Here is a 19,340-nt window from a genome sequence, read left to right as displayed (position 1 = left end):
TTAAAGACAAAGCCATGCTGAAGATGTATAATGTCTTCAGAAACTCAAAACCCAACAGCACTCACGGCTCATGTTTGCAATACACAATGTAACTTCAAAAAGATCCTTAGAAGTATACCACTGGAAAGAAAATGATCAAACTATATGAGAAATTCATCCTTTTTACTTACAAACGGATGAGCCGTTGTATAAACGTATATAATCCGTATGCTTTATTATATACTTAAACACATTTTCATTTATATAACATGCTCAAGATATCAGGTCCAAATAAAGTAAAACTTACCTAGATGTAGGCAACATGCTTGTGGGCTTGAAGTTGGTTGTAAATGGATTACGTGAATCATAATCAAAACTCTCCTTATGACTTGCATCAAATGCACTAGGGGATTTCAAGTCAGTGGAACTGTCTGATCCCCCGTTGCTAAGTTTATCCAACTTCTTGCTATCTTTTTTTCCAGTCACTCTTTCAAAAAGGCTAACTTTCTCCTTTTTCTCTTTTTTAATTTCTTTTTTGATTTCAACAGGCCTGGAAAACAGACTTATGTTTTGGTCCCATGATGCAGGGCTTTCTTCAAATGGATTTTTCTGTCTTGGCAGCGTAGCGAACTTTTGGGGTAATGAAGCACTCACATTTGTAAAGGGGTCATTTTGTGCTTTAGATGCTGATTCACTTTCATCAGCTGTGTTGTCAAGCTGGTTCATTTTAGAAGTATCAGCACTTAATGTCCTCCTATGTGGAGATTTTAGACCTCCTGCAAACAATTTTGTTGTTAGTATATAAGCAGTGAGACATTACCTCACACTTTATGACCGGTGGAGAGCTCATGTTATTAAATTCAGGTTTAGAAGTTTTGCAATTGTTTCTAATTTCAAAAAACAATTTTTACTGAATTTTTTAAAAAAGCAAAGCGGTTGTGGTCCCCAGTATGTGGTTAAGGAATTTTTAAGGAATCCATATGCTCTGCAATAAGCACTTGTTTTCTATCTCAGTGGTTCTCAAACTGCGGTCCGTGAGCGTACTCCAGGGCGATCTGTCACTCATGTCTGGGGCCACTGGCCCGCTGATCAGCAGCATCCAGGAGGCGCTGGGAGGGAGGAAGAGTGGGGACGGGGCATGCTCAAGGGAGGGAAGAGGTGAAGAAGAGGAAGGACAAAGGTAGGGAAGAGGTGGGGCAGGGCCTTGGAGGAAGGGGTGGAGTGGGTGCGGGGTCTGGAGCTAAGCAGGGCTTGAGCACCCCCGGGGAAAATTAGAAGCCGACTTGGAGGTCTGCAAAAATTTTTAAATCACAGTGGGAGTCCTCGGGTTGCTAAAGTTTGAGAACCACTGATATGAAAATTAGGTTGTACACATGAGGTGGCTGTGACTAGTTTGAAGTTTTAGAAAATAACATATTGTTCCGCAAGAAATTTTGCACAACTGAAAACATTTTCAATTCTTCATCTACATTAGAGTTACTCTGGTGATAGTTTCTAGACATTCTAAAAAACATGATCAGATTCATTTTTTTCTTAAACATTTCTGACCAGTTAAACTATTTTTTGTATTGGATTGCTACATAAAATGTCATGTTATTACTGTATACTTTAAACTTAGGAAAAAATGGGCAATGAAACAAGTCACAGAAGCTAGTTATTCCCTGTTTCTTGGCAACAACATTTAAACAGGAAATACGCATCATTTACTGATCTAAACAAAAAGGCAAGACTTCTATGAATTAACCTACCATACAGAGAAATAATTCTAAACTTCTTTGTCTGGAATTTAAAGCATGCACTAAACTCAACAGATACTTAAATGTTTTCACACTGATAGCAATGAGACTACAATCATAACGACTAAGATGAAGAAAAACATGTTTTACTTACCACTTTCATCAACAGAACTAAAAGATTCTAACTGACTTCTGAAAAGGTTGGTATGGCCAATTGTGCTGGATTTCATTTTTTCTGAAGAGACATGTGATCCAGTTAAATCAGACATTGAATGAGCTGAAGATAATCGCTGAGGTCCCAAAAGGAAAGGTTTTTTAGGTTTTGATTTTATTTGTATTTCATTACTGGAGATGTCAATGTTCGTATCAGGTATGTGAGTACTCAGAATGATTGCAGAGGATGTATCCGAAAGTGTCCCATCATTCTTTCGACCCTTCATTTTGTCTTTCAGTTTAGCAAAGGGGGATTTTGTTTTGTCCTTCATTGACAGATCAAACATGCTTGCTGTCATATTATTCCTCATAAACTGAATATTGACCTTTATTTCTCCTCTGTCTTTAGTTCTTTTCCCTTGTTTGGACTCTAGGCTAAACCATCTTAAAAGAGAAAGGAAGCGAAAGAGAGAGAAAGTTGAGATATGTTTCATTATGAAGACTGGTCATAAAGCTGCATGCTATTTACAAGTTAAGATAATCTTGATATTGTAAACTGAACACCAGTACTATGAAAATTTTTATTCAAGCAATTCTTGGTTAAGATTTTCTATGTAATAAATTGACCAAATTTATATTTTTCCAATATAAATTCTTGAAAAGGAAGCTTTAAAAAATTACTTTGGCCTTGGAATGTGAGACGAGTGAAAAGTCAGACTTGGTGCAAGTGTACTAAACCCCACCGACGTCAGTAGAGTTTCATATGCTTAACAAGGCTGAACTTGGCATCTAGCATTAAACAACCAAATAATTTTTATTTTGCAATTTAAAGGACATTGCAAACTTTTCAAAAATAGCCTTTATTTGTAAATAATGTACTACATAAATGTATATTGTGTGCCAAGTGTTCTACCCAAAACTCATTTTTGTTTTGGTTTTGCTTAAGTTTATATGCCAGTAAATATTTGTTTGCTCCCCTGCTGAGGTTTACGTGGGTGGCTCTAGCAGAGAAGTGCTCACACACTGCTTTTGGGACCTCTGGTAATTCAGGGCCAAACATCCCATCAGTTATGCAAGTTCATCTCCAACTGCCTTTAACGGTAGTTGCAAGAACACAAATAGAGTAAACAGGTCCCACTTAGGTATGCCCCCACAATAAAGGGCTTGCTCCTCCTGTTTGCTGGTCATCGTAGCACTAACATCTACCCCCTCCTGTCTGGTTTTGGAACCATATGGACTCCCCACCCCTTCATGGAGGAGACAAAGTGAGGTCCCCAACATTTCCCGTTTCCCCTAAAACCAGCCCAGTGATGCTCCCTGGTCAAAAGGATTAAGGGCCCACCTGACCCCAAGCATGCTCTATTCCTACTCTGTTTTGCGCCGTAGTCCCCTGGAGGCATCTGTGGAGTGAAAAATCCCTCTACTTTCTATATCTACTCCACCTGTACACAGGACTCAGTGAAGGTCATTATCTCCTCCCACGTTTCTTCCACAACTACTTCCCATGTACTGAGCAGAATTTGGGGGGACAGAGTCACACACAGAGTCCCCAATCCTGCAAGAGGGGAACAGGCACAGACTGAAAACATTCCTACATCTCTTCTTCCATTTCTCCTTGCCCTAAGGGGGTTTGAGGTTTCCTCCAGCTTCCACTGCTCATACAGCTATGTGAAAGGTATCAAGGGAGTGTGGGAAATCTTCATTCTCTAGCATCAGAGAAGAGAGACAGGAATGAATGAGGGAAATAGGCTGTCTCCATGGATCAATGAAAGGGTACAAGGAAGCAGACACCCAGATACCCACCCAGCTGCTCATTTACTTGGCTCTGGCAGGTGTCTAGGAGGTGATGTTACACGTTGGTTCCTGAAAGACCAAAACAATTTCCCTAACAAACCAATTTTATATATATATATATATATATATATATATATATATATATATAAAAAATGAGGGCTTATCTACACTGGCAATGTGAGAGCATGGCCACGGCAGCGCTTTAATGTGGCTTGTGTAGTTGCGGCTTTAAAAAAAAAAAAAAGAAAGAAAAAAAACACCTCCATGAGGGGCGTGACTCCCAGCGCTGGTGCACTGGGGAGGTGTTTTTTCCACACCCCATAGCGAGAAAGTTGCAGCCACTGCAGACAAGCCCTGAGTTAGTCCACAGCAACATCCAGCTAAACTGTGAAGTGTCAACAGCTCCACAGCTCCTGCACTGTCTGGAAAAAACACATGCATATGTATTCCCACAACAGTAGATTAGCATAACGTTACGAAGTTAAAACAGGAGAGTAGGAAGTGACACTTACTATCAACACAGATAAGAAAATGATTATGCACACAGTACTATCAAATACTCAAAGTAAATAGGCTGAAAGAGAAGAGAAAACTAGTTCAATATCCTTTAAACAAGTGATGGCTTAAGTAAATAAAAAGGTTTCAGATCCAGAAATATGAATTCTGAGTTGAGAATGTCCTTCAAAAGGTGACCTGTCAACGAAAAAATAAAAAGGGAGAAGAAGGGACATTGTCTTTTTTTTTTTTTTTTGCTTCTTCATGACGTATAAAGAAGGTCCAAAAAGTTTTATACATTGCCAGTATCAAGTCTTGTCTTCCTTATTTTTACTAAGTATACATTTGAAGGCCCAGATAAGAGGATTGAGAATTTTTCATCCCTTCACAAAAGGGGTAGGAGAATTATATTTCTAATAAGGATACTCTTCCTTCTAATTGTTAGGCATTTAATTTGCATATACGTTAAACAAAAAGCAAACAAAGAAGTGTAAACAGTGAAGAAAAATATTTCTCTTTTCAGTTAAGCCAACTGCACCCTCTTTGGTATCAGTAATGCCACAAACCTAACTAGTTCGTCCGACTCTTTAACGGAAAAACAAGGTAGACAAAACCTAAAGTTCTAATGTAAACAGAAAACACATACACACACATATACCAGTCCTTTGTACATCATAAAGTAGTAAAAGAAGAAGTGAAAAAAACAACTCCCCAAAGCCCTTTGAAAGGTCACCGTTAAAAGAAAGCTTGCTCAGACTCCATATGTTCTACTGTCTGTATTTAAACAAAAACATGAACAAAGAAACAAAAAAAAAATCCACACACATAGAACATAAGGGTTGTATATGGTATATCACTGGACTTAAATTGTACATTATTAATTAAAGCAGATCCAGCTTCTCAGACAAGCAAAAGCTGAAGCAGTGAAAGCTCCCTCTTCTACACCATTTACTGGACAGGCCAAAATTTCACATGCGATTGTGGGTCTGGTTGTTGTTGGAGCACTCTGGAAGGGGAGAAGTAAATTCTGGCAAGAAAGACCAGGAAACAAAAAATTATACAAACTTTAAGTCAGTTTTTCCAAATTTAAGAAGTCCAACCTCAGCAGTGATTAAGCATTCCCCCCCCCCCAATAAATCTCAGACAGGAATATTGTATCTTTGACAATATTCTTGCAAGGATATTCCTGAATTTGCATATGTTTTCATTTAGGGATCAGAACATTACTGTAATTTTAGACTGACATCTGATGTTTATTATCTTGTTTTGTAACAAATGTCAAAACACACATTTAAGGTTTAAAAACAGAAATGTTGGTATATCTGTGTGTGGATCTTTTACTGTTTAATGTAAGCCAACTACTGAAATCATTATCACAAGTTAACTAATGCATGCATCCGAAGAAGTGTGTTTTAGCCCAGAAAAGCTTATGCCCAAATAAATTTGTTAGTCTCTAAGATGCAACAAGTACTCTTTGGGTTTTTTGCTAATACAGACTAACATGGCTACCACTCTGAAAGTTAACTGATATGTGTCACTATCGGTATCACCTGTTGTTGGCTCACATACAGCAAACTATTTTGACATTCATAAAAGCCTGAAGGAGTTTCATTATAGAATGTTTACAACTTGCATGTTGCCTTCAGAGTATGCGCAACTTGCATTCAAAGACTTTAAAGATCTGCATACTAAAAAACTAGTTCAGTTGCGAAAATGAAACAAACAAAACAAAAAGTCCCTTGGAAAATAATAAAAGGACATACGGTACTTGATCCTGCACCCACTGAAGTCAACAGCAAGGGTCGCATTGATCCACTGGTACAAGACTAGGCCAATGGAGCCTGATCCTGAACTATTTACTCACGCAAAATTCTCAATGATTTCAGTGGAGTTTTGCTAGCATGAGGACGATAGGCTCAGACCTTTCTTCTTCTTGGTACAAAAACACACATTTGATTTTTATGGTGAATACAAGGTTATTTTGGTGACTTTGGAGACTGTATCTTACATTTTAGTTATAATGAAATTTCCATGAGAGAAAAAGACTCAATTTCTGAATTTTTATTCTGAGTCAAATATGTAATTTTTTTTAATACTGATAAGAATAAACCTTAGTAATAACAAATCTTGTGAAGAGTTCATTGTGAACAATCAATTCTGAAAGAAAGTGAATATCTCTTATTAGAATCTGTTTTTAAAGTACAAGGTTGTGTGCAGCAAACAGAGAAACAATGTACATAATAGGAAAAGGATTTGGAAAATAAAATTACATTTTCAGATAGCAGCATATTGGGCCTGAATTATTAAATTCCATTATACTGTTGCCAATTTTTATATTGTAGTGTATTATAAAAGGTTATAAAACTTGCTATTTTGGTTTTGCTTACAGTACTTTTAACCACAATAAATGTTGCAGTTGACAGGATGCCATGAGCTTAGAAAGCCTGCATAAACTAGGAAAATGGCCAGTAATATGCATGAACAGGGACTTTTATTTAATAACCAAGTATTACTTCTATTCTTACAGTCTTATATAAAACAGACTTCATACCAAGGCTCAACTTCAAGGGAAGTCCTACTGCCTTCTGCTTCAGATTCAAAATTCTTGCCCTCACCTTCAAAGATTCTGAAGACGATACCTTTGCTTATATCCTCTTATTTTTTCCTTACTCCTCCTTCCCTCTCTGAGTGTGCCTCCCATCAAAACAATTTTTGTTTCCTTTTCTCATACATTTCTGAGAGTCCTTATCATGGGCTTTTGCTCCTCCCACACAAGCTTTTGGTTATCTTGATTTTGTCGGTGGTATTTATTATTTGTAGTGCTCTACTACACTCCAGCAGCCTTCTCAAAACATAAAGACTAGGAGACAGAAAGGTTCAAGACAAACTAGGAAAAAATCTTATTACCTAGCAGCCCAAGACAACCAACAATCCAGTCTGAACAAGCATGGTTATTTACTAACCACTAAAGAAATTACTTAAGAATCCTGTAATTAATAAGGAACCAACATCCACTATTCTGGCAATCTTCTTAATGACCCTCTCGATGCTACATATATAAACAACACAATACCAGGAGCACAGATCCTTTACCTTGGCAGTAGTACACTGGGAGGGTAAGGAGGTAACTAGTACATACTAATTAAGGCCAAATTTTCACATATACAAAAAGTCAAATGAGACAGCAATTCAAAACGTTCACTCAGTGTAGCAAGAGAGCTTTAAGCCCACTTCTGTTTTCCTGGATTTCGAAAGCTGCTATTTTCTCTCTCCTCATTTTCTTCTGATTCTGTTGGTTTCTCCAACTTACTTTTTTCATATTTGATACTGTTAAACTTACACACTTTACACCCTGCTTCCAATAAATCTTTTGTGACCAATACTTAGTTTCTCTTCCAGTCATGGCGGTAGGTCGTATTACGGTCACTGTGATTCCTCTGTCTTCTCTCTCTCTCTCTTCTACCAATTGCCACAGAACTTTCCAATTCCAACATTTAATCCTGTCTCCTGTTAAAGGAGAATCGCTTAAAACATTCTGCTCATTATCTGAATAATAATATGGGTGCGGCAAAAATCTATGTACATTCTGTTACAAACCATAAAGTCTGTTACATATAGTCTCATACAACTCCCTGTGAAGACAATGGGAGACTTTCTATTCACTTCAGTGGGAGATGGATTGGGCCATAGAATCATAGAAGACTGTGGTTGGAAGAGACCTCAGGAGGTCATCTAGTCCAACCTCCTGCTCAAAGCAGGACCAACCCCAACTAAATCATCCCAGCCAGGGCTCTGTCAAGCCGGGTCTTAAAAACCTCTAAGGATGGAGATTCCACCACATCCCTAGATAACCCATTCCAGTGCTTCCCCACCCTCCTAGGGAAATAGTGTTTCCTAATATCCAACCTAAACGTCCCCCACTGCAACTTGAGACCCTGCTGACGAGCATATTCAACCTGTGGCTCAGAATGAAAGCTGTCCCCCACCTCTGTTTCTTGCCACTGCCAAACCTGTGAAGCAATGAAGTGATTTCCCCATTGAGTCCACTACTTCCCAAAGTTCTTCCTCTTTTCCCTCTCTGCCAATGAAGTATCTACTGTTTTCAGTTAATTTTAAATTTAGGTAAAGATTTTAAAAATAGGAATCTAAGGTCAGTTACCTAAATCAGGATTTAGATTTCTAAATTAGTTGGTTGATTTTTGAAAGTACCGAGCACCCACATAGCGTGACCACTATTTCTATGGTTTCAGTCCTTTGATTCCACACAGTGGCCTAGTGATTAAAAAGAAGAAAAGAAAAAGAAAAAAGGGCTCAGCTAGACCAGCAGTTCTCAAAGCCTGTCCACCACTTGTTCAGGGAAAGCCCCTGGCGGGCCGGGCCGGTTTGTTTACCTGCCACATCCGCAGGTTCGGCCAATCGCAGCTCCCTCTGGCCGCGGTTCACCGCTCCAGGCCAATGGGGGCTGTGGGAAGGGCGGCCAGCACATCCCTTGGCGTGCGCCTGAACAAGCGGGCGGACCAGCTTTGAGAACCACTGAGCTCGACCACTTACCAAAGAGGAAAAAGGAGAGTGCCCTACACCAGCAGTTGCCTCTAAAATTACTTATAAATACCATCAAAATCCAAAACAAATGAGAGAGCACATGCAAGTTCAACAAATCTTTTAAGCACGAGACCATCTGCCTTTCAAGATAAATTGCTCCTAGTGGTAATCCTCACCGTCTTGTAATACTGGAGTGGTAGAAAGTGGGTTTTCTTGAGTGAACGTAATGAAAGCAAACCCATGCACACGCACATACACACCCGTCCCAAAGCAAAACCCATTTTTGGACTGAATGCAGATACGAGTGAATACCCCAAGTGTTTCCAGTCCCATCAGTCCCTTGCTTATAAGGGAACCATTTACAAATCAAAGTGTTTCCAAATCTTGTGCATAAGGATAAAGCACATTGGCATTATCCATCAGGTATTAGAATTTTTGCTTATATTTGAAATAAATGTTTACTGTCTCAATTCTAACTTCATCTTAGACAGGCACTAGAAGGGACATTTTAATTTATATTAAAGTGAAGGCGAAACTAAAACATAACACCCAGTGAATCAGACATGCAAAAATCAAGGAAGTAAAAATAACACTCCCTACGATAATACTCCAAGAGAGAACAAGCAGAACACAAAGAATGTCTTAGATAATCACAGCTGCAACAGTATTTCATTTTAAGTTACTTGAGAGAATGACACCATAGCTTGAAAACTGGGATAACCACATTTTCTTGCAAGAAAACCAAATTTGAAATCTTCGGTGCTCATGGGGAAATGATCAGCCAGGATTTCAAGTATTCCAAGGACTGACTCGGCATTGGGAATAACTAATTTTTCCATTTAGATTAGTCCCTTCAAGATTAGGGTTTAAGTACCCTGAACATTTCCTCACACAACTTGACTAGTGTGATAATCCATAACTATCTGATCTGTGAGTAGAAAGAGGACTTCAGTGTCCACAGGTATAAATTCAACATTTTTCACTATCACTAAATTTAATTAGAAAAAATGTAGAAGGCTGTTTTCCTGGTAAGATGATCAGACACTGTATCAACAATATAGGTTGCATCAAATCAAAAGTTGATAAATGGTAAAATTAAGGAAGGAAACAGAACAAAGACTGTACTGGTTAGGGAGGGAAATGATGGGGGAAATTGATTCATTATTTATTAAAATAAAATCTAAGATATCATTGAAAAAGATATAAACCAGGAAAATATAAACATTATTTTCTGGAAACTAACTTAAGATGTGATGCAGAGTTTAAAAAAAAAAGTATACAACAGCAATATCATGTCACCACAAAATAAATGGAAGTAGGTGTACTAGGATATCTTACTATGGGCTTGTCTATATACGAACTGGAATCAAAGTAACTAAATTGGCTTTAATTCACACCGTTACTTATTTCAGCAAAGACTATGCATGGACACTCTTATTTTGGAACCAAAGTAATTAAAGGTGTGAATTTAAAGAGTTAGTTATTTCAGATTCAATTTGTGTGTAGACAAACCTCCAATGTGTGACTGAAATTGAAGCCTGAATGAAGTTCAGTCCAGATGAGTGTGTGACAAGTAATGAGTTAAAGGTTAGACAATCTATAGATATGGCCGGAATTATATCTGCCTCCCTCATTCAGAGTTCATGCTCCCACTTGTTACTGAAGTTTTCATTCAGGGAGTATTATTGGATCTTCAGTTACTGTGAAACGATCACACAGCAATCTGGGAAAGGAGCTTTCCTCTTTATCTGATCAGAATATTATGACTGTTTCTTTCAGAGGTGGACCTTGTTACTACCAACTATGCCTTTGTAACCTAAATATTGATATACTATAACGTGTTACAACTAAAATCAACTTGAACACCGCGTCTAGCACAGAACGCTTTACTTATTACTTGTCATTGACTCATTTTATAAAAATATAGAAAAAGCACCAATCCACAAAAAGCTCTGGGCTCCTTGCCATCATAGTATATTAAGTTGGTGACACCAGTGCACTGTGATCTGCACTCGTAGTCCATTTCCAAAACAACATTGTGCACTCCACCCAGAAGACACCTAATTCAAGAGATTCCTCCCTCCCATGGCATGCTTCCATAGCAACAGTCAGAGATGCTCAAGGTGCAGCCCCCTCAATGAAAAAGAGAGGGCAATGCCAGCAAGACAGTAACCATAACTAGCCATAACTTTTGGAGAATCATTGGTTTAAAATAGCCTGAATCTGTCAATAAGACATTCAGCAAAATCATTTAAACAGGCTTTTGAGGATACATGAACACAATAAAGGACAGGTGTTTGTGATGAGGGGATGTATTGATTGGAATTATTTAAGTTTTGGTTATTTTCGGAGGTAAAGGAGGTTGGGATGAGCAGAACATGCTGGCGACTATCTTACATGATGGCAAAGGTCTCTGGAGCCTAGGCTGGCTCCTTTTTGTGTATTAAATAAATAGCCAAGAGAAAAACCACATACTTTTCACTTTTGTCAATAGTACCTACAAATAATTTTTCGAGGTTAGGTCACAAAATGGAGATTAAAAAAATCCTCTGCAACAAATTTCAACATGTAAGAAAAAGTATAACGAAGAAAAGCTCAAGTTGTAATACTTCAGACAAGTGTTGCATCTCAAAGCAGATCATTTCACCAGGAAAAGTGGTAAAGGAATTGATAATAAATGGTTAGAAGACAACAAGAATGAAGAGGATGCAAATGAGATGAGTGACACCAGAAGTAAAAGTTAATGGAAAACCATTGTTGTATAGCTCTATGAACTTAAGGTATAGCACATGACAATAAGAGTTAAACACAGAAATGTAAACAACTACAATTAAATAATTTGCTACAACATTTTTAAAGAGTCAGTTATTGGAGATTATTGTTTTCATGCTGGTTCAGGAATTTATAGTCTTTTATTTTATCATGTTATGCTTGTCAGGAGGCCAGAGGACTGTGGGCAGAAATGACCAATAGATAAGTAGATGTGTGTACATATGCTTTAACACACACACACAGAAACACACACACCCAGATATTAAATACAGAATGCAGTGGCAACAGGGATGTATTTACTTTGCAGTAACAGACAAAAAAGCTGCAATGAAAAACTTGGTTTATATAATGGAAATATAGGCATAATTAGAGCCCTGCGCAGATACAAAAATGTGGATCTGCATCCAATCCGCATCTGCCAGGATCAACCCATGCTCCACTAGCCATCTTTTACCTGTATCCGCACCCACATCCGCAAGCCGTCTCACAAGGGCTAGCGACAAGGGGTGGGGGAAAGGGAGCAAGGTCTTGCAGGCAAGAGGCAGCGCGAGGGTGGGGACTGGGGGTAAGGGGCAGCATGGGTGCGAGGTCTTGAGGATAAGGGACAATGTGGAGTGGGGGCTGGGAGGAAGGGGCATCACATCGTGTGCTGTTCCCACAGGCAACGGTACACGGCAGCAGCAAAGCATGTTGCATTCCAGTGGGGTGGAGGGTGCAGTCCCGGGGTCCTGCCAGCTCCAATCCCCATGGCCGGGGGCAGGCCCTGCTGCCCAGGAGAAGGCGGGCCAGGCCTGGGAGCGTAGCCAGTGCTGCTGGGCCAGACCATAGTGTGGAGGCTGGTACTGCCCAAGGGACCTGAGCTGCTGGACAGGAAGCGGCATGGCAAGTGGGTGCTGGACACTCCTGACTCCAACCTGCTGCCCAGCCCCAGCCTGCTGGTCCCGAGCACGCTGCGCCACCCCCTGGACTACCTGAGCTGGAAGCCAGGGGCCAGGTGCCGCTGGTGACTAGAGCCCTGTGCGGTTGTGTGCCGCTGGTGACTAGACCCCTGTGTGGTTGTACCTGCATCCGATCCACTATCCGCAACAATGGTCCACGGATATGAAGCAGATATCCATGGATTTGCAGGGCTCCAGGCATAATTACCATACTTGCTAAAACAGTTTCTTTTATGAGGATATAACACAGAAATCTTAAAGAGACGTTTAAAGGGCTATTCTAGAGATATCCTTTAAACAAATCTGACTATTTCCCAAGATCTTGGAACACTAAAAACACAGCATATTCAGCCTGGCTACCAGAGTGGATCAATACTCTAGTTTTTCATCTCTAGAAATTTGCATTCAAATTTATCACATGAAATGAGTCTGATGACCCAGAGTAGTTCCAAATGGACAGAAAAGCAAACTACAAGACCACCACAGCATAACTGGCACTTTCTCACCAAGACAAAGAAAGAATTGGAACTGGGGTGTTACATGTTCATTGGCTGAAGTATCAAGGAGAAGTTTGGAAAGTGACTGCCTGAGTCACAACTGGATTTAGCCATTCCAACAACTTTCATTTTTATGAATGTGAAAAATCATCAATTGGTAAAAGAAAGAGTAAAGATATTGCATAATGGCATGTAAAGATATTTTTTACCATCAAGTTATAATAAACATTGTGTTTTATTTTCTTAAATCTTGTGCCAGAAACAACAAACATTAGAATACAAGATGTGTAAGTCCTCTCACCATGCCTCTGTTTGAAAACTTTATTGTTCAAAATATATATATATATATATTTTTTTTAAATCACATTTTCTCTAAGGTACAACAAGTAGCAAATAAAAAATCTAAATGAAAAGGTCTATTTTTTCCTGTCATGTGTTCTTGAAGCTGCAATGAACTTGTAAATATACTAACAAACAAAACTGTACGTCATACACCCTGCAGTGTTCCTAGGAATGCAAAATCAGCTGGTAGCCTTCACTTCTCATACCTATTTCTATAAAGCACTGAGGAATTGCTGACAAGGTTCAGCATTGTGCAGAATATTAAATATCTTTTTTGTAATACTCTAGTGACTCTTGAGTCTGTCTCTTACAATGCCATATGCACAGCTGCATTGGAAAGAGGAAGCTATTAAATATATTAAAAGGTAGAAATATTACCAGTAAAGACACAATCAAATAACTGGATCTCATTTATCCCCAAACAAAGCAAAAAATGTTAACACTACACTAACATAAAAAAATCACTCTCGATCTAATAATACCACAAGCCTGTTCAACATACCTGAAAGCAGAATCAGAGTTTAATAAACTAAATTAGTGCTTTTGAAACAATCAAAATAGCATTGAGGCATCAGACTTATTTGTGGTCAAGAACAACAGGCCTGACCCTGAGATGTGTTAAGCATCCTCAACCTTCACTGACTCAACCAGTTAATGCTCATGTCGGAGAACACTGTATTTATTCTAACTGCCAATGTGAGGTTAATAGGATGTTACACCCCCCAAAAAATCTTTAATAATAATAAAAAAGCCAGAATTTAAAAGAATGCTTAAGATTATTTCACTTTGTTAGAGAGCCTGCCTTGGTGTACGTATACCTGAAGGTTTGTTCTCCTCTCAACAAACATGCCTAGATCTCCAGTTAACAGTAATCGGAAATAATGCTGACATGTATGCATTCAGATACTTATGTAGAGACAGTAAAATTTGCAAAACCACCTGAATGTATTAGTAGCCTAAGCCAAATTTTCAAAAGAGACTTAGGGCCAGATGGTTCAAGCTATGTAGGCACCTAAAAATGAAGAAACGTGCCTAGTACGTACTTTTGACAATCTCAGCAGGTGTGTGTCCGCATCTTTAGCCACATAAATATCTTTAAAAATCTGACCCTAAGTCACTTTTGAAAATAGTTCATGGTTGCTTTTGAAAATTTACTCTTTGGCCCCAATCTTGAAAAGTGTAGTTTGTAGGGCACAGCTGCAGCTTTGTGGAGCCCCACTGGCTTCAAAAGGGCTCTGCAACAGTGCACCAATCTCTCACATTTTACATTATGCAGGATAGGGGCATCTTCTCAAACTTGAAAATAAAAGCTATAAAGATACAGAATATATGTAAACTTGTGCTACCCATAAATACACAAAAAAAGAAGTATCTTGAATGTTCATTCAGTTATCACAAGGATCTTATTATTTCAGCGCATACAATCCTGGAAATCAAGTCAATTGCATTTTCCAGGAATAATTTTGCAATACTACAGTTCAACTGTTACTTTCAGTTAGATTATAAAAGAGACGTGAAAGTACTGTGCAAAAAAGTTGCACTGCCCCAAATGGAAGGAGGGATTTTTCACAATAATTCCGGATTGCTTTATATGCATCTCATTTTACCTTTTCCACTTTATGAACATGTATATTCACTTTGATTTACTTAAATCAAGTTTTTATATTTACTGTTGTCTTGTTTTACTTTGTCTTTCATTTCGTCTTTTTGTTTTCAATGGGACTAATCACATCCTTAAAGGTACGCAAGTGATTAAGTGTTTGCAGCACAGGGTTTAATCATCACTTCCAATTATAGAACACTTAATAACACTTAAGAACTAATTTTGAAGAAACAGTGAAACGTGTTTGAATCAAACTGAAATAGAAATTAGCACACCATTAAGGTTATAAGCATTAGCATCTATTTCAGCGGAACAGTTGCAATTCTTTTGGCCTGCCTTTAAAAAGAGAATAAATTTAAAAAACTAACCTATGCTATGATTCTGCAACTGACAGTCTGAGCGGACATCTACACACATGTAGAGTTAATTGCAGAACTGGAACTTTAGATGGTTAAAACACAAACAGCAAGTCCAATTTACACACCTAACTTATGGCTTGTCAGTTTTTGAACTAATTTAACTATATTGGTTTGAGACTGGTACAGTTAAAGTTTATGACCTCTAGCATGGATATAGTCATACCAGTACAAAGGTACTTACACCAGTACAACTTATTCCCATATATTCAGAAAAATAAGCCACACTGTACCAATATAATTGGGTCCACACTAAGGGTTGTACCAATTTAACTACTTCAGTTAAAAAAAAAAAACCACCTACACCCTAATAAAAAAAGTTAGATTGGTACAAAAAGGGGGGTGTTTACCAGGCCTTAGGATACTCAGTCTTTAAATACATAGTGCATTTACTGTGCAAAATGACATTTATTAACCTAACTTTTACATTATTTCCTTTGAGTTCTAGTTGCAGAATTTGTTGGTTAATTAGAGTTTTATTTGGGTGCTGCTGAAGGCTACTGCAATAGAAGATACTTCTAGGAACTGGACTAACATGAATACACCAACTCCAGTTTGTCGCTAAGGCCCAAACCCTACCATACAAGTTTCTCTGCATGGGCCTGCAGTGCAGAACAGTTTGCAGGATCAATGCCTAAAATTCTAATCAGAATCAGAAAAGTACAGTACAGCTGTGGTAAACCTTAATTTAGTCAAAGTTCATTCAACACTAAATAATAAATGTGGAAAATTTAGAGTCGCTTAGTTTTGCAGAATATGAAGACTGAACACTAGATTAGACAGGTTGATGCTAGACATATGCTTGAATTTAAGGACTTCCTCAGTCAGAAATATAGTCCAAACTGCATGCCACAAGTTGAAAATGGTTGTACAACTGAGCAGTATGAAAAAAAAATAAAAATAAAAAGTAAGAAGATGTTAAAAATTAATATATTTAAAAATTGTAGACAATTTTATTATCTATGGACCCACTCTGTCAAGGTGGGCCCATGTGGTCACAAGAAGTCCTACTGACTTCAATGAGGACATGCCCTTGAAGAGCTCATTGTAGGACAGAGGCTTATGATACATCGGGTAACAAAATATAATCTTAGATACCTGTTAATTTTACTTTAGCTATAAGGCTTCTGATCTGCAAGTACATACCTCAAAAACACAACTATAATACAAAACATGACTTACTCTGTTTTTCTTCGTTGCTTGTCCTCAAATATATCATTTAGATTTATTGCCACCTGTCCCAAAAACTTATCCAGCCCCACCAGCGACCTGTGCATGACAATCAGGTAGAGGATGTATTTCTCTGGATTCCCCTGCATCAATAATCCAGGGAGCTCAAATGAGGCCTCTTCTTTCCAGACTGGCTCTAGGGTCTTCTCAGCTACTGAGGTGGAGTATTTTTCCTTGCCCAGTTGTATAATAGTGTAGGTATCGTTGGTGCCATTTTTGCCTTTTGGCTTCAGATCTTTGGCTTGAAGAACTGTAACCTGCACGTGGGTTGGGAACCACTTCTGGGCTTGCTCTGCCAACATCATCCTTGAAGGGTTCAGTAGTAGTAGCAACAAAATAAAGTCTGTAAATCTCCTAATTACTGCGTAAGTGCACTTAAAATGGGGATAGCGATGAAAGCCTCAGTGTTTTTTTCTCTAAATACTTCTTTGGTAGTTTTGTTTTTTTGAAGGAGAGAGAGAGACTAACCATTGCTTAGATATTCCCTCCAAAGAAGTAACACCTTTAGCTCTATTACTAATTTTTGAAACAAAATTCTCTATTATGTTTTTCTTCCACCGCAATTAATCAATCCACTCTTCTTTACTCAGCTTCTCCCCTCACACCATAAAAAACAACAACAACAAAACCAACTCCCATATCCTTTCATGATAATCCTGAACTTTTAACAATTTCCCATTCCCTGCAGGGCAGCCTAATGGGGCATGGCAGGTCCCTCCTTTGCAAAGGGAAGGGGGCAGAGGGTGAAGGACTGGGGGTTTCAAGGGCTGTAACCAACTCTAGCCTGCAGCTCCTCTCACCCACAAACTCCCCCTAGTGATAAATACACCCTGGTCCCCCCGGAAACCATATCCTCGCAGGAGCCCCAACCTACCCTCCCGCATAGATCATCCCTGCGTCTGGAGTTTGGGGTCCCCTTCAGCAGCGCTCCACCACCATGCCCCACTTGGTACTGGGAAGCCCTGGGGTCCCCCACGCCGTTCCCCCCACCCCCCGACGTGGGAAGCCTGGGGTCCCCCCCTCAGCTCTGGGAAGCCCTAGGGCCCTCTCCCGCCCCGGGTCTGGGGCGCCCTGGGGGCCGCTCACTCCGCCCCTCCCGCCCCCGGCCTGTGAGGCTCTGCCTCTGCCCGCGCTCTCGCCGGCCTCCCGCTGGCCCCTTACAGCCTCGGCGCCTCAGGCCCCAGCCCTCCCGCGGCGGAGGGGGGACGGGGGGCGGCTCCTGGAGCGCGGCGATCCCGGGCTGGGCTCCCCGGCGGCTGACGGACGAGCGTGGCCGGCGGCTGGCGGCGCGCTCGCGCCCCGCACTGACGCCGCCCAGCTGCCCGCCCGCCCGCACAGGCTGCGCCGCGCTCGGCCTGCTGCCGCCGCAGCTTCCGCCTTGGCGCTGCGGCGGCTGCCTCCTCGGCGGTCAGAGGACAGGGGGCAGGGTTCAGTCCCCTCCCTGCCGGCCCCCGGGCCCTGGCAGGCCTCTGCCAACCCCACCCTGCCTCCTGGGCTAGCTTCAGGGAGCCGGTCCCACTCCCGCCCTACAGTGGGGAAAGAGGGGACCCCCTAATCCTGGGGGACTCCCGAACAGTAGTAGGGAGGCAGGGTCCCCTATTTCTGGGCAGGGGGATTCACCCTACCAGCGGGGGCAGAGGGAGAATAGAGGGGACCCTCTTCTGTGGGAGGGGGGAACCTTTGCATTAGGAGGAGAGACGAAAGCCCCCCTAATTTTGGGGTGGAGGAAGGAAAGAAGGAATTCCTAATGTTTTTAGAGGCAGAAGGGCCCATGGCGGGGTTGGAGAAAGGAAGAGGGGAGACCTTGAATTCCTCCTTTCTTAAAGCAGGGCAGGAAGAGATCCCTGCTACTATCTTGGGTGGGAATGCACAGTTTTGTGGAGGAGATTAATCCCCAGGCTGTGATTAATTTTACAGCAGTGTTTGAGAAAAGAAAACGGGGGGGACCTGATAAAAGTCTTCTGATATATGAAGGGCTTTTATGAAAGAGAAGAATGATCAATTGTTCTCCAGGCCTGCTGAAGCCAGGACAAGAAATAATGGGCTTAATCTGCAACTAGGGAAATTTAGGTTAGATATTAGGAAAAAAACATTTTCACTTACAAGTGTAGGTAAGCTCTAGAAGAGGCTTCCAAGGGAGGTTGTAGAATTTTTGTCATTGGAGGTTTTTAAGAACAGATTGGACAAACACTTTCCAGGAATAGTGTAGGTTTAGTTGGTCGTGTCTTGGTGCAGAGAGCGAGACTTGGTGGCTTCTCAAGGTCCCTTCCAGTCCTACCTGGCCTTTCTATGATTCTATGAAAAAACTCTTGCAACTGAAAGGCGATATTGTTGCACATTTAAATAAGACATTTAAAATATCACTTTCTTGACATATAGATCATTCAGATTGTCCCAGCTTTTTGAAACTACCAAATATTTCATCACTTCTGCATTAAAGATTAGTGTCCACACTTGCGGAACAAATCTAGATGTACAACTAGTCGAAGCCTGTCACTCATATCTGCTACTCTAAAAGAAGTTTTAAAAATACCCAGTCTTGAGATTCAAGATTTTGTAAAGTCTGTTTCAAGAAACTCATTTGTTTTCAAGTCACCCCACTTTGACAACACCTAAAGAGCAAAAGTAATTTTAAAGTGTTTGGGGATACAGTTGAACACCAGAGTTACGAACTGACCAGTCAATCACACATCTCATTTGGAACCAGAAGTATGCAATCAGGCAGCAGCAGAAACAGAAAAAAGAAATAAAAAACAAATACAGTACAGTTCTGGGTTAAATGTAATCTAAAAAATAAAGAGAATGTTTATAAAATAAAGGTAAGGAAAGTGTTTCTGTGTTTG

General features: G+C 40.1%; 1 protein-coding gene across 3 annotated transcripts in view; it reads right to left on the bottom strand.

The window, feature by feature from the left end:
- RAB11FIP2 (RAB11 family interacting protein 2) overlaps window positions 1-17,829 on the bottom strand; it is a 44,015-nt gene extending 26,186 nt beyond the window's left edge. The window contains exons 1-4 of one of the 3 annotated variants that reach the window (XM_073354244.1): window positions 16,450-17,829; window positions 3,923-4,084; window positions 1,870-2,312; window positions 287-755 (exon numbers count right to left, since the gene is read on the bottom strand). In XM_073354244.1, coding sequence (XP_073210345.1) covers window positions 287-755; window positions 1,870-2,312; window positions 3,923-4,084; window positions 16,450-16,802 — 1,427 coding nt within the window. In that variant the 5' untranslated portion in view covers window positions 16,803-17,829. The remainder of the gene's footprint in view (window positions 1-286; window positions 756-1,869; window positions 2,313-3,922; window positions 4,085-16,449) is intronic. The other 2 variants (XM_073354243.1, XM_073354246.1) reach the window with 2 other exon arrangements.
- Window positions 17,830-19,340: the final 1,511 nt, after the last annotated feature.

Source organism: Lepidochelys kempii, chromosome 7, assembly GCF_965140265.1.
Source record: "Lepidochelys kempii isolate rLepKem1 chromosome 7, rLepKem1.hap2, whole genome shotgun sequence".
Lineage (NCBI taxonomy): Eukaryota > Metazoa > Chordata > Testudines > Cheloniidae > Lepidochelys > Lepidochelys kempii.
The sequence above is the reverse complement of the archived record's forward strand: the minus strand, read 5'-3'. Positions and strand labels throughout refer to the sequence as shown.